At 60.9% G+C, this 27514-nt stretch overlaps 5 protein-coding genes across 5 annotated transcripts; 4 read left to right on the plus strand and 1 right to left on the minus strand.

Annotated features, from left to right (window-relative positions):
- Positions 1 to 806: 806 nt before the first annotated feature.
- On the plus strand, positions 807 to 2121 carry LOC309978662 (uncharacterized protein; the record flags this gene model as incomplete). The annotated part of the gene is made up of 2 exons (XM_082865163.1): positions 807 to 1770; positions 2093 to 2121. 2 exons carry the CDS (start codon positions 807 to 809, stop codon positions 2119 to 2121), a joined length of 993 nt encoding a protein of 330 aa, XP_082721289.1.
- A 68-nt stretch (positions 2122 to 2189) lies between these two features.
- Positions 2190 to 3392, plus strand: LOC309978663 (paraneoplastic antigen Ma6F-like; the record flags this gene model as incomplete). The annotated part of the gene is made up of 1 exon (XM_082865164.1): positions 2190 to 3392. The coding sequence occupies one exon, from the start codon at positions 2190 to 2192 to the stop codon at positions 3390 to 3392; it is 1203 nt and encodes a 400-aa protein (XP_082721290.1).
- A 10334-nt stretch (positions 3393 to 13726) lies between these two features.
- On the minus strand, positions 13727 to 14500 carry LOC309978664 (melanoma-associated antigen 8-like; the record flags this gene model as incomplete). The annotated part of the gene is made up of 1 exon (XM_082865165.1): positions 13727 to 14500. The coding sequence occupies one exon, from the start codon at positions 14498 to 14500 to the stop codon at positions 13727 to 13729; it is 774 nt and encodes a 257-aa protein (XP_082721291.1).
- A 7027-nt stretch (positions 14501 to 21527) lies between these two features.
- LOC309978665 (uncharacterized protein) lies at positions 21528 to 22860 on the plus strand (the record flags this gene model as incomplete). Its single annotated transcript, XM_082865166.1, has 2 exons — positions 21528 to 22509; positions 22832 to 22860. 2 exons carry the CDS (start codon positions 21528 to 21530, stop codon positions 22858 to 22860), a joined length of 1011 nt encoding a protein of 336 aa, XP_082721292.1.
- Positions 22861 to 22928: 68 nt separating this feature from the next.
- On the plus strand, positions 22929 to 24131 carry LOC309978666 (paraneoplastic antigen Ma6F-like; the record flags this gene model as incomplete). The annotated part of the gene is made up of 1 exon (XM_082865167.1): positions 22929 to 24131. The coding sequence occupies one exon, from the start codon at positions 22929 to 22931 to the stop codon at positions 24129 to 24131; it is 1203 nt and encodes a 400-aa protein (XP_082721293.1).
- Between the last annotated feature and the right edge of the window lie 3383 nt (positions 24132 to 27514).

The raw sequence follows: 27514 nt of genomic DNA on the forward strand, positions 1-27514 counted from the left end.
AGAGGTGCATTAACAAAGGGGTATAGGGGAATATTATGGGACATTGTGGAAATGTTTATGCTAACAAATTGGAAGACTTGAAAAATTCCTTGGGAAAAAGGCAGCTTCCTAAAACTGAGGCCAGAAATGTAGAAAAGGTGACGAGCCTTCTATCTGTCTTTTTAAAAAAATTATTTTAGTTATTTTATTATTGTTTCTTGAGTCGTACGCAACAAGTGCTCTTTTGTTATTATTTTTAAATTTTATTTTTACTTTGGGCTGCGTTGGGTCTTTGTTGCTGCGCGCGGGCTTTCTCTAGGTGCAGCGAGCGGGGGCTACTCTTCGTTGCGGTGCGCAGGCCTCTCATTACGGTGGCTTCTCTTGTTGCAGAGCACGGGCTCCAGGCATGTGGGCTTCAGAGGTTGTGTCACGTGGGCTCAGTAGTTGTGGCTCGTGGGCTCTAGAGCGCTGGGTCAGTGGTTGCGGCGCGTGGGGTTAGTTGCTCCGCGGCTTGTGGGATCTTCCCGGACCAGGGATCGAACCTGTGTCCCCTGCACTGGCAGGTGGATTCTTAACCACTGCGCCACCAGGGAAGTCCCTAGCCTTCTATCTTGTAAATAAATGTAATTTATAAAAAAACTTTCCTAAAGTCAAACAAACCAAACAGGGCAGGGAGGTGCTCCAGGCTGCTGCTGTGAGGGGCACTAGGGTGGGCTGTGTGGCACAAACATGAGTCTCTCCTCTTTGCACCCACAGGCCGGTTCCCACACTTCAACAGCCTGTGCACACCTGTTTGATCGCTTCCCCCCACCCTCAGGTCCTCGAAGATGGCGATGGCTCTGGCGGTATTGCGGGACTGGTGCAGGTCGATGGGCGTGAACGCTCAGCGATCTCTGCTCATCCTGGGAATCCCAGATGACTGCAAAGACCAGGAATTCCAGGAGGCTGTGCAGGCTGCCCTGCGTTCCCTGGGCAGGTACCGAGTGCTGGGCAAGGTCTACAGAAAGGAGCTGGGGTCGAGTGTTGCCCTGGTCGAGTTTGCTGAGTGTTTAAATCGAAGCTCGCTCCCCCGCCAAATACCAGGCAAGGGAGGGCCCTGGACTGTGGTCTGCCTGCCCCAGGCCCCTGATGCTGATTCACAGGATAGACCCAATTGTCCTGCGCAGCCCCAGGGACAAGCAGTGGTTGGCAGGGCGGGTGAGGCAGGAACTGCAGGGGAGGAGGAAGCTGCAGGGGAGGCGGGAGTCGCAGGTATGGAGGGAGACACAGGTGAGGAGGAAGCCTTAGGTGAGAAGGGAGGTGCAGGTGAGGAGGGAGCTGAAGGTGAGGCAGGAGCTTCAGGTGAGGAGGGAGCTGAAGGTGAGGAGGGAGGTGCAGGTGGGAAGGGAGCTGCAGGAGAGGAGGGAGCTGAAGGTGAGGAGGGAGCTGCAGGTGAGGAGGGAGCTGAAGGTGAGGCAGGAGCTGCAGGTGAGGAGGGAGCTGAAGGTGAGGGAGGTGCAGGTGAGAAGGGAGCTGCAGGTGAGGAGGGAGCTGAAGGTGAGGCAGGAGATGCAGGTGAGGAAGGAGCTTCAGGTGAGGAGGGAGCCTCAGGTGAGGCAGGAGCTGCAGGTGCGGAAAGATCTGAGGGTCAAGCAGGAGCTGAAGGTGAGGCAGGAGTTGCAGGTGAGGCAGGAGCTGCAGGTGAGGAAGGAGCTGCAGGTGAGGAGGGAGCCTCAGGTGAGGAAGGAGCTGCAGGTGAGGCAGGAGCTGAGGGTCAAGCAGGAGCTGAGTCAGATGAGGAAGGAGCTGCAGGTGAGGAGGGAGCTGAAGGTGAGGAGGGAGCTGCAGGTCCGGAAGGAGCTGAGGGTGAAGCAGGAGCTGAGGGTCAAGCAGGAGCTGAGTCAGATGAGGAAGGAGCTGCAGGTGCGGAAGGAGCTGAGGGTCAAGCAGGAGCTGAGGGTCAAGCAGGAGCTGAGTCAGATGAGGAAGGAGCTGCAGGTGAGGAGGGATCTGCAGGTGAGGAGGGAGCTGAAGGTGAGGAGGGAGCTGAAGGTCCGGAAGGAGCTGCAGGTGCGGAAGGAGCTGAGGGTGAAGCAGGAGCTGAGTCAGATGAGGAAGGAGCTGCAGGTTACAGAAATGTTGCAGGCGTGGCAGGACTTCTGAGTATGGCAGGACCCACGGGCGGGGCAATGGCTGCGCCTGAGGAAGCAGTTGTGACAGCGGCAGGCGCCATGGGTGAGGCAGGGCCCGGGACCCAGCAGTGGAGGCAGGCCTCGCAGCCCGTGCTGGACAGCATGGGCTACCAGGAGCTGGGAACCTTCTCTGGGATGGAAGAGCCGGGCCACGGGGAAGAGTCCTCTGAGAGCTGGCTGGAGCAGGCCAGCCACACGCTGCACCTGTGGCGCCACGTGTCTGAGAGGGAGAGGAGGAGAAGGCTGGTGGAGAGCTTGCGCGGCCCCGCGCTGGACCTCCTGCGTGGCCTCCTGGCGGAAGATCCCGAGCTGGCTGCCCAGGACTGCCTGGCCGCGCTGGTGCAGGTGTTTGGGAACAAGGACCCCCGGGGGAGTGCTCGGCTGAAGTTCGTGACCTGTGCCCAGCGGCCCCAGGAGACTCTCTCTGCGTACGTGATGCGCCTGGAAGGCCTGCTGCAGTCGGCCCTGGAGAAGGGGGCCATCCACCCGGCCATGGCGGACCAGGCGCGCGCCCGGCAGGTGCTGACGCGGGCCCGGCTGAACGACACGCTCCGGGACACGCTGAGGAGGAGGCGGCTGATGAGGAGGCCTCCCGGCTTTGCGGGGATGCTGCGGCTCATCCAGAAGACCGAGGCCTGGGACGCCGACCCGGCTAGCAGGGAGCACTTCCCAGGGCAGGAAGAGGCCCGTGTGGACGTTGCAGTCCTGGCAGCAGCCGCCCAGGCCGCCCCGGCCCATGAGGCCATCACCGCAGGCACCACTGCACATGGCACCAAGGCCTCCCCGGCCGGTGAAGATACCACCGCCCAGGCCGCCCGTTCCAAGGAAGGGAGCGCCGAGGACCACCCGGCACGTGAGGAGGCCAGTGCGGCAGTTGCCGGCACTGCCAAGGCTGGCGAGGCGGCCCCTGAAGACCATGGTGCCGCCAGGGCAGCCCCTGGCCCTGGGGAGACCAGCAAGGCGTCCACGGCCACTCAGGAAGATGGAAGTGCTGCCGCCCCTGCGGGCCTAGGTCAGGCAAGACCCTCAGATGCCCCCGGAGTCCCCATGCCTGGCCGGATGGGCAGTGCTTCCCCGGTGGCCCCAGGAGGTCCTGGCTGGGAGCCAGAGGGCCTCGCCCAGGCAGAAGGCCAGGAGGCCGAGGAGACCCCCGAGGAGGGGCTCAAGCCCATCCCAGAAGAGCCGGGAAATGAGGACGGGGCTGCAGAGATGAGCCCCCCGGGGTCCACCTCGGGCCAGTAGGCTCAGCAGGCCGTGGGGCTGCCAGGCTTGGAGGCAGGGGGAGGCCAGGCCTGGCAGCCTACTGGCCCCATATTAGGGGCCACTCCAGGTGCCTGGGCCTCCCTCCTGAGAGGGTCCCCTATTCATCATCCCCTGGGGCAGGTTGTTCCCTGTACTGGCAAGCCCAAATGTGTCCCTGTAGGCCCCAGAGGGACCCAGGTGTCAAGGAACCCCCCAGCCCCCGCTCCCCTCCCACAAACACACACACCCTAGCCATCGTCCCCCCACAGAGCCCTGAGGTGCGCCACGTGTCAGCCAAGGCTCTGGTCTCTGTGGGCCAGTGTCGTGAGCTCAACGTGTGCTTTCTGGGCATAGATTCAGGCCCAGCGCTGCCTGTTGTTGTGGAAATGTGCCTGTGTTCTCCTCTGAGCAGTTCCCCCAACCCCTGCGCGGCGTGGAGACCCCGAGCCCAGTCCCAGGAGCCGGCGGGAAGGACGGGATGGACGAGGTTACAGCCAGCGCCCACCCCAGGACCTGGGAGCCCACCTGCGACCTTCAGAAGGAAGACCTTGACCGGGGCTGCAGGAGGTCTGCGGGAGGCTCCCCAGGGCTTGTGTTCTGCTGGGCCACCCCGTTGTTCCTCGGGACTCCACGTCCCCGGCTTGGTGGCGTGCGCCCTGCTGTGGGACTGTCCTGTGCCCGCCATAGGGCAGGGGCAGGGCCAGGCCCCGGGCATGTGGGCCAGAAATGGAGGGTCTGCCCTGGGGGGAGCGGGCATGGCCGGCGCCCATCTTCCTGGCGAGAGGCCACCCGCGGGGCCCTCAGGAAGGGAGACTGTGGGGAGATGGAGGGCCGCCGGGTGGGGTGTAGCGGAGGCACCTTTTTGAGGACCCTGGGTGGGGCCGGGACCCGTGAGCTCCGGTGGCCGTTAGAAGTTCCTCTGTGTGTTGTTATGCCCTGTGTTCAATGGTTTCAGTCAATGTTTCTGTTTAATAAATTTCCCTGAACGTTTCATCTGAGTCTGGCCTCTGCTGTGGGCAATGGAGGGAAAGGGCTGCTGCGGGTGAGGGCGGGGGTCCAGAGTCCGATTCCTGCTCAGCACCCATGGGACACCTCTCCGGGGAGAGGGTAAGGTAGGCACTTTGCAGACCCAGACATCGTGAGGGTTTTTCTTCCAGTTCATAGGTGAATTGTAAAGTTTTAGCGCCCTTGACCGTGGGCCGCGTCTCGGGCGATGCTCGTGCTTGAAATCATGGGTGCTGTGCACGGCCCGGAAGGCCAGGGGACACACAGGAGGACTTCTGACCTCGTGGGTCACACGTGGGTCCGTGCACGTCTGCCTGGCCCGGGGGCTCCGGGACCAGAAGGCCGTGCCCGGTTTGCACGAGCGCTCGGCCTGTGGCTCTGCACCCGTGCACGAGTGTATTCGTGCCCCCTGCGATGACGGGCGTGAAGCAGGAGGCTGACATGCTGACGGGCCTGCCCTTTAGGATGTCACTTCCTGGCTGGGCTGTGCTGTCACCCCCGAGCAACCGCAGCACTTCTGTGAGGGGCTGAGCGGGAGTGTGAGCCCAGGGTGCTGCCGGCCGCGCTGCACTGTCCCGTTTACGTGGCGGAGGGGCACGCCGCGCTCCGCATGGCTGCGGACGAGAAGGGCCCCGCCGCGGGCAGGGCGCCCGGCTTCGGCGAGGCGCCTCTTCCTCCCGACACAGCGGCTCCGGCCCTCGGCTCAGGGAGCTGCACCCCCCAGTCCCTCGCCCTGGACCAGGCCGTGCCCGCGGGGCACCCCGACCTCAGGCTGCTGCCTGGAGAAGCCGCTTTCCAGGATTTGACGCAAGAGCCTTTGTTGAAAAGGCCTCGCACCGCCTGCGAGGCCGTGTGGGAAGGCAGCCTGCTCTTCCACCCCTTTCCCAGGAAGCTGTGGACGATCGTCCACAGCAGTCGCTTTGCATCCATTGGGTGGAATGAAGACGGGACTTGCATAGGCGTCAACAGGCCGCTGTTTCAAAAGGAGGTTTTGGACAGGGACGGCCTAGACAAGGTGTTCAAGACAGAACGTGTGGAGAGCTTCATCCGCCAGCTTAACCGCTATGGATTCAGCAAAGTGTACCAGGACATGCACACGTCCCTCTGCATGACCAACCTGTCCACGAAGGAGCGGCCCGCCCACGTCCTGAGCGAGGTAAGGAGGGCGGGGGACGGTGGGGGAGGAGCCCTCTCCAGGGGCTGAGCCGCTGGGCCCGGGTGTGGGGGGGGGCGGGTGCCAACCCCGGGGCCGCCTGGGAGGTCGGCAGGCGTGTCGGGAGAGCTTCCTTTAAAGGTGGTACTTGGGGACCGGCGTGACGGCCGGAGCTGGCAGTGCCGCGCGCTGTGTTGGGACGTTGTTATGGGGGGACCCGAAGCGTTCTCAGCACAAGGACGTCACTTCTCTCCCTCCTCCTTTTCCCTTTGGTGTGTCTGTGTGAGGTGATGCGTGTGAACTGGACCCCCTGTGGTGATCATTTCGCAGCACACGCGGGCAAGGCGTCATCCTGTACTCCTGACACGTGGGCAGTGCCGCTCGTGCCTGACACGCAGTCACAGCGGGGGACAAGAGGACACTGCTGCAACGCTGGCCCTTCCCGTCCTCCTGCTCGGGGACAGTGGCCCGCCGAGGGGAGGGGGGAGGTCTGTGTGCCCCCTTGACTCCCATAGCTCCAGAGCATCACTTGAGTGGGGGCGCAGGTCCTTTCCTGGGAAGCAGTCAGCGTCCCCGGTCTGGCCCCTGGAGGTGCTGGCCAGGGGGCGATTCGGACACTGCCTTAGAAAGCTACCGAACCTTGTTGCAGTCTCGTACCTGCAAACGCCACGTCCCCTTTCGTGGGCCTTGTACTCATACTAAGGGGCCATTTTCAGTCATTTTCCAAGGGCGAAAGGTGATGGTGAGTGAGCGAGTCTCGGGGATGTCAAAGCTGGGGCACAGCGTCCTGCTGGGACCGGGTCCCGCTTTCTCCAAAGAGGCCCTGGGTCGGCTGGGGGAGGGCGCCCAGGGGCCCAGCCAGGCGGCTGCTGCTTGCGAGCAACTCTTTTGTGACTCGGGGTTTCCTTTTCTCTCTCAACCGCGACCTCAGTTACACTTCTACCACAGTCCCCTGTTTCAGAGAGACTGCCCGCACCTCCTGGTGAGGATGAAGCCGAGAGTGCACACTAAACCAGCATCCGGGCAGGTGGACGGCGAGCCGGCGGCCCCGGGGCACCTCCCGGCGCCCAGCGCCGCGGAGCCGCAGGACGGCCTCCCACCGTATCCTGAGCACATCCAGGGGACCCCGAGCTACCCGCAACTCGACCATGCCTCCGCCCTGGCCAGGACTGACTCTGTCGCTCCGGCCCCTCCTTGGACAGCAGCGGAGCCCCCCGCGCCGGATCCCAACGTGCAGATTCTGGTCCCTCTAGTTCCTGTCCTGGCAGAGGTGGCCCAGCCAGCCGAGGTCCCCTGCTCTGCTGCGCCTGGCCTCCCGCCCAGATGAGTCCTCCCTGGCCCGTTCCGGGCCTGGCCGCCGCACCCCTCCAAGTCCTCAGCCTTCCCCCCCACCGCGCAGCTCCCGGGGGCCGCGCTGCTGCCTCTTGCGCATCCTGGATGCCCGAGGTGGCCGCCAGGCCTGCCGCCTCCCTGACCTTGATCCCTCGGCCCCTGAGCCCCTTTGCTGCTGCTGCATGGGCTCCCGCTGTTTCCTGGAATACCCGACCCCTCCAGGCAGGCCCACAGAGGACCCTGACCAGGCAGACCCTGCAGACACACGGAGGTGGTAACGCGGCCAGAACCTTGCAGGGCAGTAAAGAGCACGGGGACATGAGAGCGATGTTCCACCCAACACGTGTTTGGCGCCTCCGTCCTGGGCGTGGCTGAGCAGTTGAGTCCCCTCAGCAGGAAACGATGACAGGTGACAGCCCACCCCCGGCACAGTGCGGGCACCTAGCAGCTAGTCAGTGAAGCCCCTCAGACGCCCTGTGTCCACCCACTAGAAAGACCCTTGAAGGGCTTGACAAGCACAAGGAAGGCCCTGGCACCCGCGGCTTCACAGTTGCGGGGGCATCATGTCCAGCAGGGTCTCGATTTGACAGATGAGAAGAGCTCAGGCCTCCCCTGGTCAGAGGCCTGAAAAGAGCCCTTACTGTCCTGAGACGCACAGGTGTGGAGGTGACGGTCCCTGGCAGGGCCCTGCGGGTGTTCAGTTTGGGGATGCTCTCTGGTGTCTGGACAGCAGGATTGAGGTTTGCTTTTCACTGCGGGTCCTGCGTCTGGAGACATTTTCCTGGTTCTCTTTTCCTTGCCTTTCGAGCTAAACACTTCAAGGGCGCCATGCTCCACCACCCTCTGGGCGCTGGGGTGTCGCGCTTATACCGCGAGTCCTTGTGGTCAGCGCCCAGTGATGTGTACAGAGCACTGAAGGCCAGGGCGCACCCCCAGCTCACAGTTGCTGCCTCCACGTGTGGGGGATGGGCCGGGGGACCTGGCCAGGACTCTGTGGCTGTCACAGCGATAGGGCGACATCCCCTCCCAAACACTGCTAAGGAGGGGGCGGGGAGCGGGAATTGCCTGGAGTTCCAGGAGTTAGGACTCTATGCTTTCACTGCGGTGGCCCGGGTTCAATCCCTGGTCGGGGATCTAAGATCCCCCAAGCCTTGTGGGGTGGCCAGAAACACAGAAAAGGAAAAAAAAGGTGGGTTGGGGGAGGAGGGGAAGTAGACCCAAGGTACCAGGAATGATCCAAGCACCAGCAGCCAGAGGAGCCCCGGGTCTGCCCGGGTGAGGGGTGGTCCCATCTGCCGCTCCCGTCTGTCACAATGCAACAGCTAGTGCACGTCAGGGGGGGTCTCTTGAGCAGCCCAACAGCAGCGCCCCAAGTGAACGATGCCAAAATGGACAGAAGGGACGGAAGAAACCGGTCTACAGTAGAAGTGGGAGACTTCGGGCCCCCTGTGATGGATTCAAATGGATCCCCCAGCTCCCACCCCAACCATTAAGTCCACCTGTTGCAGTGCTAATCCCAAGGTGCATGTATTTGGAGATAGCACCCTTGGGGAAGTCAGTAAGGTTAAATGAGGTCACAAGGGTGGGACCCCCGTCCGACAAGAGCGGTGTCCTTTGGCAAAGAGGAAGAGACACCGAAGATCTCCCTCCCTCCCTCAGCCTCTCTTCCACCCTCCCAACCTCCCTCCCTCTCTCTCCCTCCATTTCTCTCCCCCCCCCCACTCTCTCTCCCTGCCTCCCTTCTCCCCCACAACCTGTTCAGAGAAGCAGCCAAGTGAGGGACCAAGAGAAAACCAGCTGTCTGCGAGCCAGGAAGAGACGCCTTCCCTCACCTGAGACTGCACTTTCCAGCCAGTTGAGGTTGGACTTCTAGCCACCAGGACTGGCACCCAGTACATTTCTGTAGTTTTAGCCACCCCCTCTGTGGGACTTTGCTATGGCAGCTCTAAGCAGACTAACACAGCCTGCTTTCATTATGGGTACAGCGACCAGACAGCACCGCAGTACGGGAATCACAGATTTGAACAGCACTGTACAAAGACTAGGTCTCATGACATGTGTAGACTATTAGCCCCAAGAACAGAGTAGACACGTGCTCGTCAAGCGTACCTAGAACGTTCTCCAGGGTACTCCACGCGTCAGGCCACACAGCATCCCTCAGTAACCTTAAGGGGATACAAACAAAAGGGCTGAAATCATACAAAGTATGTCCTCTGGCCAAAATAGAGTGAAATTAGACCTCAATAACAGAAGGAAATGTGGGAAATCTGCAAAGAGAGGGAAATTGAGCCGTGCGTCCCCAAATAACCGCATTAGTCTGGGACGATGCCAAATCCCACAGCACAGGATGAGGGGCTGAAACAGCAGACACAGATTCTCACGGTGGCTCCGACCAGGAAGCCGAGAGGGAGGGTCCAGCAGGGGTGGCTTGTACTGCGGCCGGTCTCCTTGGTTGCAGGTGGCCGTGCTCTTAGCGCCCCTCACGTGGTCACCCTCTGTGCACGCACCCCCAGCCCCTGCCTTCTCTCCTTGCGTGTGCTGATCCGCTCTTCCCTCAAGGGCACCAGCCATCTTGGATTAGACCTCATCCTGATGGCCTCATTTCAACCTAAGAACCACTAACTCCAGCCACAGTGACATTCTGAGGTTCTAGGGGATTGGGGCTTCAACATGCAAATTTTGGGGGGACGCAGTTCAGTCCATAACAATAGCCCAGGGAACGTACAAGACATCACAAGGGAAACTAGAAAATACTTTGAAATGAAGAAAACACAGACCAAAGCCCCCAGGACTTATGGCACGCGGCCAAAGAGGCACTTGGGACCTAAAGCTGCAAACACCCGTGTTCCAATGGAGGCGACACCTCAGATCAACCGCCTCATCTTGAACAGGGACAAGCGAGAAGACGAGGAAGGCGAGCCCAAGCATTCTGACAACAAATGTTCACGAGAAAAGAAAAACTGCGCTAATCCACGCACGCGGGGATCCCAAGACGTGCACTGGTCGGGAATCCTCACAACATGGGGGAGGGCGCATCTTTCTTACACACTCAGTAACAAGAGCTGCAGCCACCGACCACTTCATTTGGCCCAGGCTTTTTACAAGCAGGTCACCTCATGGGGAAACCCACACCAATGCTTTTGCCTGGTACTGTTAGGAGGCCCATTTTACAGATGGAGAAATCGAGGCGTAGGGAGTCGCCATGATTTGATCAGCTTGTCACTACAAGGACTCTGACTCAAGCTAAGCATCATATGCGTGCAAAGACCCATCCCCGCACTGGCCTGACCTGTCTCCCCAACAGTCAAGGGGGATTCAGCTGTCCTCCACGGGGTCCTACTACCTGACGCCTCAGGCCACATAATGGAGAAAACACAGGGAAGCCGGGCATTAGTGCCCATGAGAGCCTGACACTGCATTCTGCCCACGTGGCCTCCCCAGCCCCATCAGGTCACCATCTCTCGTGAAATGGACACGAGGGCCAGGGAGGAGGGTGAGGGTCTAGGACTGAGGGCGTGAGGATGGAGAAGGGTCCTGGAGCACCCGTTGTCCCAAGAGCACCCATTTCCTGCTGGGGTCCAGGGCTGCAGCTCACCGGCAGCGGCATCTGCTCCCACCTGCCTCCCCCGGCCAGCCCAGGGCAGGTCAGATGGGATCTAGTGGGTGCTGTTCCTTCCACCTCTCTGGGGCGGCTGACCCTCTTCACAGCCTGCATCACCGGGACCCCAAAGCCCTCTCCTGCCTGGCTCCTTTCCAAACCCTCATGCGGGTCTGCGGGTGGCTGGGGCCTCGGGGAGCGTCCTGGGGACCACCCCTGCCATCTGCTACAGCCTGTCCCTCTGCTCAAACACCCTGATCGGGGACACCAGAGTCCTAGCCGGCTCTGCGGGTGGCTGACAGGACACGCCTGTGCCTCTCACACTCAGGCTCAAAAACCAAAACCTCACGGTCACATTCAGAAGGCCATCAGCGTACTCAAACATTTGGGCATTACGTAGGGAATGATTTCAAAGTAAGTCGGAAGCACAGAGATTCGCCCCACATCCACGCGGCAATGATTATCACTTACCAACCACGAGGAGACTCGCCGAGTGGCTACATCACGTCCTGCCAGCTCCACCCGAACCATGATATTGGTCGGGGGGGGGGGGATGCTTCTCTGGGACTTTCAGATAAACATACATGCACGAGGTCATCAGGACCGGGGCCTAAGCGGCTCCTAGTCGGGGGACAGGCAGGGCAAAAGCCAGGCTGTGCAGACCGAGGCCAGGTTCTGGACAGAGTGGGCGCTGTGGGCAGCAGGGTCACCCCTGAGGGGGACTCGGGGCTGGGCCCCACGGGGACGCCCCCGACCCCAACGGGGCCGTTCGGCAGCTGGCGGCTGCCCTCCTGACAGAGACTCAGCACAGCCCCGCAGGGACGGATGGGTGCAGCTCAGGGACCTAAGGGTGCGGGTTGCTTGAGGGAAATGCCCTCTGCCAGCTCCCTGTGGGGCAGCCTCTCTCTGGAACACCTCCAACCCTGCCCAGGGCCTTAAAGGCACAGAGTCTGGCATCTCACATCTAAGGGTCAAAGGTGCAGGACTTAAGACCCTGGGGGAGGAAACACAGTGGTCTGTGTCTGTGTTGTCATGGCTTGAGGACTAACCCCCGACCCCGGTGTGCCTTCGATACGGATGGCCGTGACAAAAATGCTTCTGCTCAGGATTCAGTGGCAAAGGGTCATCACATGACCCCTCCCAAGTGAAGAGGACTCTGGCAGTGCTGTGTCCCCTCTTGTGCGGGGAGGAGAGGAAGACAAGATGGGGACGAGCACCTGACGGCTCTCCAATGCCACACTGCCTAGTAGAGGCTCAACAAAAGCAGCGCTTACCATTTGTGATGACAAAATCCCCTTCTTTTCCGGCAGGAGTGTCTGAGCAGGTTACATTGGCCCTGAAATTCTCCACCTTTTCCAAGTGCCCACCTGCTATATGGCAGGTGCTTCAAACCCAGGATCCCACGTAATGTTCACGTTGTCGTACGGCGCTCAGCAGGGAGGGCTGCCTCTTTAGCCCCCGGCGCCGTCTGCACCTCCCACTGCAGTGACCTCCCAATCCCATTAGGCCCAGGAGTTGCCCCTTCCTTTCGATGCCAGGTCACAGCCCAAACCTGTGGGTCTCTGATGCCGCCATACTTCTGCACCTGCCTGAACGCGGGGACACTGGTGGACGTTGCTTCTTAGTGGCTAGGACTTATTTCTAGTATTATTCTGATCCCAGACTCTGTCCTTCTCCCCTCTGGAAATTGCTTTCTTTTCATGACATCTCAGAGAATTTGCAGCTCCATAGGAAACGGAATAGAAAACCAGTCAAAATTGCTGTTCTGTGTGTTTTACTCCTGGAGGATATATTATTCAATTTGGATGTGTGTGTGTGTGTGTGTCTGTCGGCATGGAGGGAAGGGTGGTGATTTCCCCAGCTGGGTGCAGCTCACGCAAAGCTCCCAGGATTCCAGTCACACGGCGACTCCTTTCCACTTCGGCAGCCTCTCTTCTTTCAAACCCCCTATTTTCATTCATTTCATCCCACTGAAATCTAGACCCTGCTCACAAGTGGCCAAAGTAAACTCCAGGTGACTAAAATGGTCGTTTCCATACAGTTGGTAATTGGCTCTCCCAGGGCAGGGAGAGGAGGGCCAGCCCCGGGAATACCGAGCAGGGCTTCAAAGAGCAAGACCCTCATTTCTCTGGAAATCCTTGCAGATGGCGGGTATGAAACACCTGCCTCTTCACTGTGGCCCACTGCAATGCAACAAGAGCCAGCACGCCTTCCCTCCCGCCCCAGGGCGAGATTTCTCTCGGCTTTATCCACGACCCAGAAGGACATCTCACAGCAATGTCCCATTTCAGACTTTCCCCTCCAACCCAAGACACACCCTCTGCATGTCTGGCTGCTGCCACCACCCAGCTTCATCACCATCACCTCCCACAGAAGGAACCCCCACTTCCCAAAGGCCCAAAGTGCCCTGGCTCGGGGCACTTAACACTCCAGGGCTCGCTCCTGGAGCCCCACCGCCTCGTCCCATGTTGTCTTATTCTGTGGGACTTAGGGGACGTCTCACCACCTTCCTCATGCGACAGTGGCTCCTAGACCATCACTCTAGGTGTGGGTGTGTCCTGCTTTTCCTAGCGTTCCCGCTACTAACACAGGCCCTTCCGGAGAGCAGAGGCTCCGTGGAGGTCTGCGGAATAAACAAGCCAGTGGGCAGGGGGCTTATTGACGCAGATGAACCTTCTCCTACTTTCTTAAAATACCCGTGCAAATCCAACTCAACAGAGATAGTTCGTTTTATTTACAGAATGACAGACAAGACAGGGAAGCAAGAATTGGAACAACAATGGCTTTTATTTTTCTATTTCTTCCCCCATCTATATCACTGCTAAGTACTTCCACATTTCCAGAGCAGTTCTGATTCCAATTCCCTGTTATCTTGTACACGGTCACAAAACGAACTGGGAGATTTCCCAACCTCTCTTACAAAACAGCAAAACTCTTGTTCTTGAACTGAATTAGTGCAAATACCTGTGGGATTAACGTCATACACAAAGTTAGACACTGAAGCTTGCTTAGTCTTCTATTCAAAGAACCAACATTTGAAAAATTCCTAAAGGAAACAGACATGGAAGTCCATGTCAACATACACAACAGGAACGCAAAATGCTGCACACCGGCTTCCCCCAACTCGCCCGGCTCTCACTGCTTAGAAGGCTGACCGCTCCCTCTTCAAACTCAGAGTGAAGGAGCAGCCCCCCTTCCTGCCCCACGGGAGAAGCTGCTGGACGTGGGACTGGCTGCTGCACTGGCTCAGGCTCCCTCTTCCTCATCGCTCACACTCCCTGCAGACACGGATGGGAAGAACCTGGGATCCATGCTATTGATCCTGAGCAGATGCTGCAGGACCTGCCACTTGCTGGCCTCCGCGTAGGCCCGGGGACCCCACAGGAACTCGTAGCGGGCAGGGTCGCTGTGGGGCACCTGCCGGTACTCCAGGTAGCCCGTCTGCACCCACACTTCGGTGAGCAGCTCCCTCCCGCCACAAAACCCCAGGGTGCCTAGCTTTCCCCACACCTCCTCCTCAGGGACGCGGTCACCGAACAGGGTGACCATGGTCAGGACCAGCAGAGGGAGGTTGGCCTCGGGCGTGCACTGCCAGTCGCTCAGCACTGCATCCCAGGTGAGGCCCAGGGTGGGGACCAGGACGTAGGTGCGCTGGCGGGGGTCCACCACCTTCACGTCCACGCCAAACAGCAGCTGCAGGCACTCGCAAACGAGGCGGAGGACCACGGGGAAGTGGTCCCGATGCTCCCGGACGACCGTACTCAGCATCTCCGCCTCGGAGGTCGGCTCCCCGGTACGAAATTTGACGAGCAGGAACCCCACCAGGTCAGCCATCAGCACAACAAGTGCCTCGCGGGACAAGGGCTCGGCATAGGCGGAGAGGGAAGGGGCACCAGGGGAGGCGGAGGACGAGGGGGATGCGGCCTCCTCCCCCGCAGCCCCCAGCAGCGGCGCCTCCACCGGACCCTGGGCCGGGACTGGGGCCTCAAGGTCGGCCTCAGGCTGGCGGAGCTCACTCATCTCGACCGGGGGCCTGATCACTGGGGTCGGGCCGCCCACGGGAGTGTGGGCAGGGGACCTCGTACCTGGGGAAGAGAGGGGGTGTGAGCGGCCTCGGCGGAGAAAGGCACCCTGGGCAGCCCTGACAAAGGCCACTTACAGGTCTCGTCTTAAGGGCTGCCCTCGGGCCTCACAGGGGCGCTCCTCCTGGGCGGCCTGTCCCCTGCCAACCTGAAGAAGGAAGTGAGGGGGCTCCTCAGGGTGCAGCCAGCACGGCCCCAGGTTCTGGGGCTGACAGGGCGGTGGGGTGACTTGGGTGTTGTGGGGTCCCCTCTGTTCTGGGAGGGGGAGCCCCTGGGTACACACTCAGGGCACGCACCTCCCCTTGGCTCCTGGCGCTGCCTGGGCCTCCTCTGCTCTGTGCCCTGAGGACACGGTCCTCAGACCTGGGCCTTCGCCTCCCGGTTCCTGGAGCCCCTGTAAGAGGAATGGAGGGCGCACCTCTTGTGTACACTGTGGCACAGCTCTGGGCCTCGGTGCTGGTAGGAGGATTGGGCCAGACTCTGTGAGGTCCCCCCAGTGCTGAGTTCTGGGGTGGGTGGTCCCCTCGGGGTCGCTCGTCGTGCTCACTGTTCCCCTTAAGGGCCTGGACCCTCCCCTTTGCAGGCCGGAGGGGAAACTCAGAACAGGACCCCGAATCTGAACAGAAAGCAGTGAGGGGGCCCCACAGGTGGCCGCACCTGCCCAGGGCCTCCCGAGGGTCCTAGGAAGGGGAGATGCTGGGTCCTCACCTCCTCCTCACATCCTGCCTGGCCTCCCAGCGCTGACCACAGGGGCAGGTTTCTGTTGAGGCCCCTGTTCCAGGGCTGGGGGTCTGCTCAGTCCTCCCTCGGGGTCCTGGGAGTCCACCCTCTGCGGACCTGAAGGCTCACCCCTCACACCAAACACCTGACCTCCTGAGGACCCCGACCCAGAGGTCAGGAAACATCTCATCTGCTGACCGTGCTCTGGCGCCTCCAAGGCCCCCGCGGAAGGGCAAAGGATCCCTCCCTGTGTCGGGGTCTAACGTCCTCAGTCCTTCCTTCCTCGCGTGCAGGCTGGACTCTGGGCAGGACCTGGGATTGTCCCGTCTGCCAGTGTGAGTCCCTGCTCCTTATACCAGGTCTCCAGTCTCTCCGAGACCCTGACGTCAGGACAGGCCTACCGTGCTCATCCCGCCCCGGGGCCTCCCACGGCCACCTGCAAGGGCAGTGATCTGGTGGGTCCCTTTTGTCCTCCCTCAGGGTCCCCTCAGTCCTGCCTAAGGGCCCTAACCTTAGTCCACCAGGGACCTGACATTTTACCCTCTGCCCTCATGAGACCCCGCCCCTTACCCCAGGTCCCCAGCTTCTCTGACACCCGGATGTCAGGAAGTGCTGCACGTGACGGCCTCCCCGGGCCAACTCAGTTCTGGGATGCAGGCTGCCCTCAGTCCTCCCTCAGGGCCCTCACCTTGACTCCACACAGGACCTGGGATTCTCCGCAGTTCCCAGCAGACACCCCGCCCCTTATACCCCGCTGCAGCCTCTCTGATACCCCGCCCCGTGCTCCCCCTCTCCAGGGTGTCTGAGACCCGGATGTCAGGAAGTGCTGCACGTGCTCATCCCGCCCTATGGCCTCCCAGGGCCAACTCTGTTCTGGGGTCCACGTTTTCCTCAGTCCTCCCTCAGGGCCCTCACCTTGACTCCATGCAGGACCTGGGATTCTCTCCCGTGCCCACCAGACACCCCGACCCTTATACCCCCTCCCTAGACTCTCTGAGACCCCGCCCCGTGCTCCCCCTCCGCAGCGTCTCTGAGACCCGGATGTCAGGAAGTGCTGCACGTGCTCATCCCGCCCTATGGCCTCCCAGGGCCAACTCTGTTCTGGGGTCCAGGCTCCCCTCAGTCTTCCCTCAGGGCCGTCACCTTGACTCCACGCAGGACCTGGGATTCTCTCCCGTACCCATCAGACACCCCGACCCTTATACCCCCTCCCTAGACTCTCTGAGACCCCGCCCGTGCTCCCCCTACGCAGCGTCTCTGAGACCCGGATGTCAGGAAGTGCTGCACGTGCTCATCCCGCCCTATGGCCTCCCAGGACCAACTCTGTTCTGCAGTCCAGACTCTGTTAAGTCCTCCCTCAGGGCCCTCACCTTGACTCCACGGAGGACCTGGGATTCTCTACCTTGCTCACCAGACACCCCAAGCCTTATAACCCCTTCCCAGCCTCTCTGAGACTCCGCCCCATACTCCCCTCCCCAGCGTCTCTGAGACCCGGATGTCAGGAAGTGCACGTGCTCATTCCGCCCTATGGCCTCCCAGGGCCAACTCTGTTCTGGGGTCCAGGCTCCCCTCAGTCCTCCCTCTGGGCCCTCACCTTGACTCCACGGAGGACCTGGGATTCTCTCCCGTGCCCACCAGACACCCCGACACTTATACCCCCTCCCCAGCCTCTCTGAGACCCCGCCCCGTACTCCCCTCCCCAGCGTCTCTGAGACCCGGATGTCAGGAAGTGCTGCACGTGCTCATCCCGCCCTTTGGCCTCCCAGGGCCAACTCTGTTCTGGGGTCCAGGCTCCCCTCAGTCTTCCCTCAGGGCCGTCACCTTGACTCCACGCAGGACCTGGGATTCTCTCCCGTACGCATCAGACACCCCGACCCTTATACCCCCTCCCTAGACTCTCTGAGACCCCGCCCCATACTCCCCTCCCCAGCGTCTCTGAGACCCGGATGTCAGGAAGTGCTGCACGTGCTCATCCCGCCCTATGGCCTCCCAGGGCCAACTCTGTTCTGGGGTCCAGGCTCCCCTCAGTCCTCCCTCAGGGCCCTCACCTTGACTCCACGGAGGACCTGGGATTCTCTCCCGTGCCCACCAGACACCCCGACCCTTATACCCCCTCCCCAGCCTCTCTGAGACCCCGCCCCGTACTCCCCTCCCCAGCGTCTCTGAGACCCGGATGTCAGGAAGTGCTGCACGTGCTCATCCCGCCCTTTGGCCTCCCAGGGCCAACTCTGTTCTGGGGTCCAGGCTCCCCTCAGTCTTCCCTCAGGGCCGTCACCTTGACTCCACGCAGGACCTGGGATTCTCTCCCGTACGCATCAGACACCCCGACCCTTATACCCCCTCCCTAGACTCTCTGAGACCCCGCCCCATACTCCCCTCCCCAGCGTCTCTGAGACCCGGATGTCAGGAAGTGCTGCACGTGCTCATCCCGCCCTATGGCCTCCCAGGGCCAACTCTGTTCTGGGGTCCAGGCTCCCCTCAGTCCTCCCTCAGGGCCCTCACCTTGACTCCACGGAGGACCTGGGATTCTCTCCCGTGCCCACCAGACACCCCGACCCTTATACCCCCTCCCTAGCCTCTCTGAGACCCCGCCCCATACTCCCCTCCCCAGCGTCTCTGAGACCCGGATGTCAGGAAGTGCTGCACGTGCTCATCCCGCCCTTTGGCCTCCCAGGGCCGACTCTGTTCTGGGGTCCAGGTTCCCCTCAGTCCTCCCTCAGGCCCTGGGAAGTGATTAGCCCATGAGGGGGGAGCCCTCATGAATGAAATTACCTCCCTTATAAAAGAGGCCCCAGACGGCTGCCTCATCCTCTTGTGCCATGTGAGAAGATGGCTAGTTGATACAGCTAGACAAGAAACCAGTCCATATAAAGAAGAGCTTTATTACTATTATTTATTACTCAGCCGTACAAAGGAACGAAATTGGGTCATTTGTAGAGATGTGGATGGATCTAGAGACTGTCATACAGAGTGAAGGAAGTCAGAAAGAGAGAAACAAATATCGTGTATTAATGCACATATGTGGAACCTAGATAAATGGTACAGATGAACCGGTTTGCAGGGCAGAAATAGAGACACAGATGTAGAGCACAAACATATGGGCACCAAGGTGAGAAAATGGTGGGGGTGGGCAGGGGGTGTGATGATTTGGGAGATTGGGATTGACAAATGTACACTAATATGTATAAAATGGGTAACTCATAAGAACCTGCTGTGTAAAAAAATACATAAAATAAAATTCAAAAGTTAAAACAAACCAAAGAAATAAGAATAGGTTTATGACATTATCAATCACAGTAGAAAACCACCTGTAAAGACAAATGGACGTACTTGCCACAACGGGCTCTGCATCGCCAAGTTCGCTCCCCCAACTCCGCAGCCTTGCAGGGAGGCCTTCCTATTGGTGGAAGGCCAATGGGCGTGTCTTTTGCTTCCGGAGGCGCCAAGCCTTGGGACCTCAGGCCCTCAGTGCGCATGGCTACTGCTGCTTCCGTAGCAGAGCGCCTCCTCACGTGCTCTTCTGATCCAACCAGTTTCTCGGTAAAGAGACGTCTAGAACTTTCTCCCTCATCGTCCTGGGGCTTCCGGGAGCACCCGGAAGCCCACGTGGCGCTCGCACAGAGTGCCTGGGACAGTCGGCGGCACGGTTCCTGGTTGCTCTGCTGAGACGAGCTCTTCAGCCCCTCGTGAGCGGGACTCCGGAGCCATCCACAGAGTCAGAGCGAGTCAGGAGACAGGCGGGGGCTTTGCCGGGGGCTGGACTCCGCAGGTACCGGGGGCCCCGGGAAGGAGTGGAGGTTGGGGGAGGGCTACGGGCTGCTCGGTTGGGAGTGGGGGAGCGGCGGCGGAGAGGAGCGGGCTGAAGGGGGGCTGAGGGAAGGGTCCCCCAGTGAGCGGGTCAGAGGGGAGGACCACTGGCTTCCGGGGTGGCTGGTGGGGGGCGTTCTGGAGTCGGGGTGCAGAGGGTGGGGCTAATGGCTAAGCGTGGGGGGGGCCTGAGCGGAGGGCTTCCTGCTGGTCGGGTGGGGCCGGCCTTGGGGGCCAGAGGAGAGGACGACCGGCTGCGGGGGTGGGGAGGACGGGACGGGCGGGGAGGGCTAACGGCTGCTGCGTGTGGCGGGAGGAAGGCTGAGGCGGGGGTCGGTGGGGAGGACTCCCGGGCGCGGGTGCAGTAGGCGTTAGGGGAGCTCCCGGTGGGGCGGGGCGTGGGGTGGGGGGGAGGACGCTCGTGGCAGTTAGGGGGCTCCGGCTCCCGGGTGGGCGGGGGCAAGACGGGTGGGCTCTGCGTCTGGGGCACGAGAAGCGAGAGCCCCTGGCGCTGTGTGCTCGGGGGAGGACTCCCCGGTGTGGGGAGGTGAGAGAGGCCGTCTGACCTCTACGCATGGCGGGGCGCCCGGCTTCCAGGGCCCAGAGCGGAGCGCCACCAGCTGGTGGGTGGGGGAGGGTGTATGGAGGGGATGTAGTGCGAGGGGTCGGGGAGGAGCCGCCTGGCCACGGGGGGGCGTAAGTGAAGCTGAGAGGGGGAGGCGCTGGGGCTGCTGTGATCTGGTGGAGGCTGTTGGCCATGGCAGATGGATTTGTGGGGGTCCAGGGAGGGGCTCTGGCCCACTGCATGAGGCATCGAGAGCTTCAGGTCGCCTCTGTCCGGGTGGCACAGGAATTGCAGAGGTACACACAGTACACAGAGGTACACACAGTACACAGTACACAGAGGTACACAGAGTACACAGATTCTTTACGAGGGTGCTTTGCACATTCAGCCGGACACGCCATACCAGAGTTGTAAAAAGGTCTCCATAAATTTAGCAGTATTGCAAGTTTCCATGATAAGTTTTCTCAGCACGGGGGAATTTTATTTGATGGTACTAATGATAATATATCTTCAAATATTGGGAAACCCATGGATCAAAGAGAAAAATCACAGAGGGACTTAGAAAATATTTCCAAGTGAATACTAAAAAAGCACAACTTACCAAACTTAGTGGGAGGCAGCAAAAAGCGACAGGAGGAAACTGTATTCCTCTAAATGCTTCTGTTAGAAAAGAGTCAGGACATAAAATCAGTGAGCTAACAGTCCATTGAGAGATGCTAGAAGAAGAAGAGCAAAGGAAACATAAAATGAAGCGGGAAGAGATATGGGAATATATGTATATATATAACTGATTCATTTTGTTGTGAAGCTGAAACTAACATACCATTGTAAAGCAATTATACTCCAATAAAGATGTTAAAAAAATGATAAAAAAATGCATATCAAAAAAAAGAGAGCTAAGAGAGGAAATCAGTGATAGAAAGCAAATTATGGACACGGTGAACGAAGCCATGCGCTTCTTTCAAAAGAGCAAGGAAACCGAGCAAGTCCTAGAACGATGAATCACGGAAACAGAAAGAACGCTGATCCCCAATAGGAGGAATGAAAGAGGGCCAACGTTACGGATCAGAGGTGCATTAACAAAGGGGTATAGGGGAATATTATGGGACATTGTGGAAATGTTTATGCTAACAAATTGGAAGACTTGAAAAATTCCTTGGGAAAAAGGCAGCTTCCTAAAACTGAGGCCAGAAATGTAGAAAAGGTGACGAGCCTTCTATCTGTCTTTTTAAAAAAATTATTTTAGTTATTTTATTATTGTTTCTTGAGTCGTACGCAACAAGTGCTCTTTTGTTATTATTTTTAAATTTTATTTTTACTTTGGGCTGCGTTGGGTCTTTGTTGCTGCGCGCGGGCTTTCTCTAGGTGCAGCGAGCGGGGGCTACTCTTCGTTGCGGTGCGCAGGCCTCTCATTACGGTGGCTTCTCTTGTTGCGGAGCACGGGCTCCAGGCATGTGGGCTTCAGAGGTTGTGTCACGTGGGCTCAGTAGTTGTGGCTCGTGGGCTCCAGAGCGCTGGGTCAGTGGTTGCGGCGCGTGGGGTTAGTTGCTCCGCGGCTTGTGGGATCTTCCCGGACCAGGGATCGAACCTGTGTCCCCTGCACTGGCAGGTGGATTCTTAACCACTGCGCCACCAGGGAAGTCCCTAGCCTTCTATCTTGTAAATAAATGTAATTTATAAAAAAACTTTCCTAAAGTCAAACAAACCAAACAGGGCAGGGAGGTGCTCCAGGCTGCTGCTGTGAGGGGCACTAGGGTGGGCTGTGTGGCACAAACATGAGTCTCTCCTCTTTGCACCCACAGGCCGGTTCCCACACTTCAACAGCCTGTGCACACCTGTTTGATCGCTTCCCCCCACCCTCAGGTCCTCGAAGATGGCGATGGCTCTGGCGGTATTGCGGGACTGGTGCAGGTCGATGGGCGTGAACGCTCAGCGATCTCTGCTCATCCTGGGAATCCCAGATGACTGCAAAGACCAGGAATTCCAGGAGGCTGTGCAGGCTGCCCTGCGTTCCCTGGGCAGGTACCGAGTGCTGGGCAAGGTCTACAGAAAGGAGCTGGGGTCGAGTGTTGCCCTGGTCGAGTTTGCTGAGTGTTTAAATCGAAGCTCGCTCCCCCGCCAAATACCAGGCAAGGGAGGGCCCTGGACTGTGGTCTGCCTGCCCCAGGCCCCTGATGCTGATTCACAGGATAGACCCAATTGCCCTGCGCAGCCCCAGGGACAAGCAGTGGTTGGCAGGGCGGGTGAGGCAGGAACTGCAGGGGAGGAGGAAGCTGCAGGGGAGGCGGGAGTCGCAGGTATGGAGGGAGACACAGGTGAGGAGGAAGCCTTAGGTGAGAAGGGAGGTGCAGGTGAGGAGGGAGCTGAAGGTGAGGCAGGAGCTTCAGGTGAGGAGGGAGCTGAAGGTGAGGAGGGAGGTGCAGGTGGGAAGGGAGCTGCAGGAGAGGAGGGAGCTGAAGGTGAGGAGGGAGCTGCAGGTGAGGAGGGAGCTGAAGGTGAGGCAGGAGCTGCAGGTGAGGAGGGAGCTGAAGGTGAGGGAGGTGCAGGTGAGAAGGGAGCTGCAGGTGAGGAGGGAGCTGAAGGTGAGGCAGGAGATGCAGGTGAGGAAGGAGCTTCAGGTGAGGAGGGAGCCTCAGGTGAGGCAGGAGCTGCAGGTGCGGAAAGATCTGAGGGTCAAGCAGGAGCTGAAGGTGAGGCAGGAGTTGCAGGTGAGGCAGGAGCTGCAGGTGAGGAAGGAGCTGCAGGTGAGGAGGGAGCCTCAGGTGAGGCAGGAGCCGCAGGTGAGGAAGGAGCTGCAGGTGAGGCAGGAGCTGAGGGTCAAGCAGGAGCTGAGTCAGATGAGGAAGGAGCTGCAGGTGAGGAGGGAGCTGAAGGTGAGGAGGGAGCTGCAGGTCCGGAAGGAGCTGAGGGTGAAGCAGGAGCTGAGGGTCAAGCAGGAGCTGAGTCAGATGAGGAAGGAGCTGCAGGTGCGGAAGGAGCTGAGGGTCAAGCAGGAGCTGAGGGTCAAGCAGGAGCTGAGTCAGATGAGGAAGGAGCTGCAGGTGAGGAGGGATCTGCAGGTGAGGAGGGAGCTGAAGGTGAGGAGGGAGCTGAAGGTCCGGAAGGAGCTGCAGGTGCGGAAGGAGCTGAGGGTGAAGCAGGAGCTGAGTCAGATGAGGAAGGAGCTGCAGGTTACAGAAATGTTGCAGGCGTGGCAGGACTTCTGAGTATGGCAGGACCCACGGGCGGGGCAATGGCTGCGCCTGAGGAAGCAGTTGTGACAGCGGCAGGCGCCATGGGTGAGGCAGGGCCCGGGACCCAGCAGTGGAGGCAGGCCTCGCAGCCCGTGCTGGACAGCATGGGCTACCAGGAGCTGGGAACCTTCTCTGGGATGGAAGAGCCGGGCCACGGGGAAGAGTCCTCTGAGAGCTGGCTGGAGCAGGCCAGCCACACGCTGCACCTGTGGCGCCACGTGTCTGAGAGGGAGAGGAGGAGAAGGCTGGTGGAGAGCTTGCGCGGCCCCGCGCTGGACCTCCTGCGTGGCCTCCTGGCGGAAGATCCCGAGCTGGCTGCCCAGGACTGCCTGGCCGCGCTGGTGCAGGTGTTTGGGAACAAGGACCCCCGGGGGAGTGCTCGGCTGAAGTTCGTGACCTGTGCCCAGCGGCCCCAGGAGACTCTCTCTGCGTACGTGATGCGCCTGGAAGGCCTGCTGCAGTCGGCCCTGGAGAAGGGGGCCATCCACCCGGCCATGGCGGACCAGGCGCGCGCCCGGCAGGTGCTGACGCGGGCCCGGCTGAACGACACGCTCCGGGACACGCTGAGGAGGAGGCGGCTGATGAGGAGGCCTCCTGGCTTTGCGGGGATGCTGCGGCTCATCCAGAAGACCGAGGCCTGGGACGCCGACCCGGCTAGCAGGGAGCACTTCCCAGGGCAGGAAGAGGCCCGTGTGGACGTTGCAGTCCTGGCAGCAGCCGCCCAGGCCGCCCCGGCCCATGAGGCCATCACCGCAGGCACCACTGCACATGGCACCAAGGCCTCCCCGGCCGGTGAAGATACCACCGCCCAGGCCGCCCGTTCCAAGGAAGGGAGCGCCGAGGACCACCCGGCACGTGAGGAGGCCAGTGCGGCAGTTGCCGGCACTGCCAAGGCTGGCGAGGCGGCCCCTGAAGACCATGGTGCCGCCAGGGCAGCCCCTGGCCCTGGGGAGACCAGCAAGGCGTCCACGGCCACTCAGGAAGATGGAAGTGCTGCCGCCCCTGCGGGCCTAGGTCAGGCAAGACCCTCAGATGCCCCCGGAGTCCCCATGCCTGGCCGGATGGGCAGTGCTTCCCCGGTGGCCCCAGGAGGTCCTGGCTGGGAGCCAGAGGGCCTCGCCCAGGCAGAAGGCCAGGAGGCCGAGGAGACCCCCGAGGAGGGGCTCAAGCCCATCCCAGAAGAGCCGGGAAATGAGGACGGGGCTGCAGAGATGAGCCCCCCGGGGTCCACCTCGGGCCAGTAGGCTCAGCAGGCCGTGGGGCTGCCAGGCTTGGAGGCAGGGGGAGGCCAGGCCTGGCAGCCTACTGGCCCCATATTAGGGGCCACTCCAGGTGCCTGGGCCTCCCTCCTGAGAGGGTCCCCTATTCATCATCCCCTGGGGCAGGTTGTTCCCTGTACTGGCAAGCCCAAATGTGTCCCTGTAGGCCCCAGAGGGACCCAGGTGTCAAGGAACCCCCCAGCCCCCGCTCCCCTCCCACAAACACACACACCCTAGCCATCGTCCCCCCACAGAGCCCTGAGGTGCGCCACGTGTCAGCCAAGGCTCTGGTCTCTGTGGGCCAGTGTCGTGAGCTCAACGTGTGCTTTCTGGGCATAGATTCAGGCCCAGCGCTGCCTGTTGTTGTGGAAATGTGCCTGTGTTCTCCTCTGAGCAGTTCCCCCAACCCCTGCGCGGCGTGGAGACCCCGAGCCCAGTCCCAGGAGCCGGCGGGAAGGACGGGATGGACGAGGTTACAGCCAGCGCCCACCCCAGGACCTGGGAGCCCACCTGCGACCTTCAGAAGGAAGACCTTGACCGGGGCTGCAGGAGGTCTGCGGGAGGCTCCCCAGGGCTTGTGTTCTGCTGGGCCACCCCGTTGTTCCTCGGGACTCCACGTCCCCGGCTTGGTGGCGTGCGCCCTGCTGTGGGACTGTCCTGTGCCCGCCATAGGGCAGGGGCAGGGCCAGGCCCCGGGCATGTGGGCCAGAAATGGAGGGTCTGCCCTGGGGGGAGCGGGCATGGCCGGCGCCCATCTTCCTGGCGAGAGGCCACCCGCGGGGCCCTCAGGAAGGGAGACTGTGGGGAGATGGAGGGCCGCCGGGTGGGGTGTAGCGGAGGCACCTTTTTGAGGACCCTGGGTGGGGCCGGGACCCGTGAGCTCCGGTGGCCGTTAGAAGTTCCTCTGTGTGTTGTTATGCCCTGTGTTCAATGGTTTCAGTCAATGTTTCTGTTTAATAAATTTCCCTGAACGTTTCATCTGAGTCTGGCCTCTGCTGTGGGCAATGGAGGGAAAGGGCTGCTGCGGGTGAGGGCGGGGGTCCAGAGTCCGATTCCTGCTCAGCACCCATGGGACACCTCTCCGGGGAGAGGGTAAGGTAGGCACTTTGCAGACCCAGACATCGTGAGGGTTTTTCTTCCAGTTCATAGGTGAATTGTAAAGTTTTAGCGCCCTTGACCGTGGGCCGCGTCTCGGGCGATGCTCGTGCTTGAAATCATGGGTGCTGTGCACGGCCCGGAAGGCCAGGGGACACACAGGAGGACTTCTGACCTCGTGGGTCACACGTGGGTCCGTGCACGTCTGCCTGGCCCGGGGGCTCCGGGACCAGAAGGCCGTGCCCGGTTTGCACGAGCGCTCGGCCTGTGGCTCTGCACCCGTGCACGAGTGTATTCGTGCCCCCTGCGATGACGGGCGTGAAGCAGGAGGCTGACATGCTGACGGGCCTGCCCTTTAGGATGTCACTTCCTGGCTGGGCTGTGCTGTCACCCCCGAGCAACCGCAGCACTTCTGTGAGGGGCTGAGCGGGAGTGTGAGCCCAGGGTGCTGCCGGCCGCGCTGCACTGTCCCGTTTACGTGGCGGAGGGGCACGCCGCGCTCCGCATGGCTGCGGACGAGAAGGGCCCCGCCGCGGGCAGGGCGCCCGGCTTCGGCGAGGCGCCTCTTCCTCCCGACACAGCGGCTCCGGCCCTCGGCTCAGGGAGCTGCACCCCCCAGTCCCTCGCCCTGGACCAGGCCGTGCCCGCGGGGCACCCCGACCTCAGGCTGCTGCCTGGAGAAGCCGCTTTCCAGGATTTGACGCAAGAGCCTTTGTTGAAAAGGCCTCGCACCGCCTGCGAGGCCGTGTGGGAAGGCAGCCTGCTCTTCCACCCCTTTCCCAGGAAGCTGTGGACGATCGTCCACAGCAGTCGCTTTGCATCCATTGGGTGGAATGAAGACGGGACTTGCATAGGCGTCAACAGGCCGCTGTTTCAAAAGGAGGTTTTGGACAGGGACGGCCTAGACAAGGTGTTCAAGACAGAACGTGTGGAGAGCTTCATCCGCCAGCTTAACCGCTATGGATTCAGCAAAGTGTACCAGGACATGCACACGTCCCTCTGCATGACCAACCTGTCCACGAAGGAGCGGCCCGCCCACGTCCTGAGCGAGGTAAGGAGGGCGGGGGACGGTGGGGGAGGAGCCCTCTCCAGGGGCTGAGCCGCTGGGCCCGGGTGTGTGGGGGGGCGGGTGCCAACCCCGGGGCCGCCTGGGAGGTCGGCAGGCGTGTCGGGAGAGCTTCCTTTAAAGGTGGTACTTGGGGACCGGCGTGACGGCCGGAGCTGGCAGTGCCGCGCGCTGTGTTGGGACGTTGTTATGGGGGGACCCGAAGCGTTCTCAGCACAAGGACGTCACTTCTCTCCCTCCTCCTTTTCCCTTTGGTGTGTCTGTGTGAGGTGATGCGTGTGAACTGGACCCCCTGTGGTGATCATTTCGCAGCACACGCGGGCAAGGCGTCATCCTGTACTCCTGACACGTGGGCAGTGCCGCTCGTGCCTGACACGCAGTCACAGCGGGGGACAAGAGGACACTGCTGCAACGCTGGCCCTTCCCGTCCTCCTGCTCGGGGACAGTGGCCCGCCGAGGGGAGGGGGGAGGTCTGTGTGCCCCCTTGACTCCCATAGCTCCAGAGCATCACTTGAGTGGGGGCGCAGGTCCTTTCCTGGGAAGCAGTCAGCGTCCCCGGTCTGGCCCCTGGAGGTGCTGGCCAGGGGGCGATTCGGACACTGCCTTAGAAAGCTACCGAACCTTGTTGCAGTCTCGTACCTGCAAACGCCACGTCCCCTTTCGTGGGCCTTGTACTCATACTAAGGGGCCATTTTCAGTCATTTTCCAAGGGCGAAAGGTGATGGTGAGTGAGCGAGTCTCGGGGATGTCAAAGCTGGGGCACAGCGTCCTGCTGGGACCGGGTCCCGCTTTCTCCAAAGAGGCCCTGGGTCGGCTGGGGGAGGGCGCCCAGGGGCCCAGCCAGGCGGCTGCTGCTTGCGAGCAACTCTTTTGTGACTCGGGGTTTCCTTTTCTCTCTCAACCGCGACCTCAGTTACACTTCTACCACAGTCCCCTGTTTCAGAGAGACTGCCCGCACCTCCTGGTGAGGATGAAGCCGAGAGTGCACACTAAACCAGCATCCGGGCAGGTGGACGGCGAGCCGGCGGCCCCGGGGCACCTCCCGGCGCCCAGCGCCGCGGAGCCGCAGGACGGCCTCCCACCGTATCCTGAGCACATCCAGGGGACCCCGAGCTACCCGCAACTCGACCATGCCTCCGCCCTGGCCAGGACTGACTCTGTCGCTCCGGCCCCTCCTTGGACAGCAGCGGAGCCCCCCGCGCCGGAT

This window comes from Leucopleurus acutus, assembly GCF_964270905.1.
Source record: "Leucopleurus acutus genome assembly, chromosome: X".
Lineage (NCBI taxonomy): Eukaryota > Metazoa > Chordata > Mammalia > Artiodactyla > Delphinidae > Leucopleurus > Leucopleurus acutus.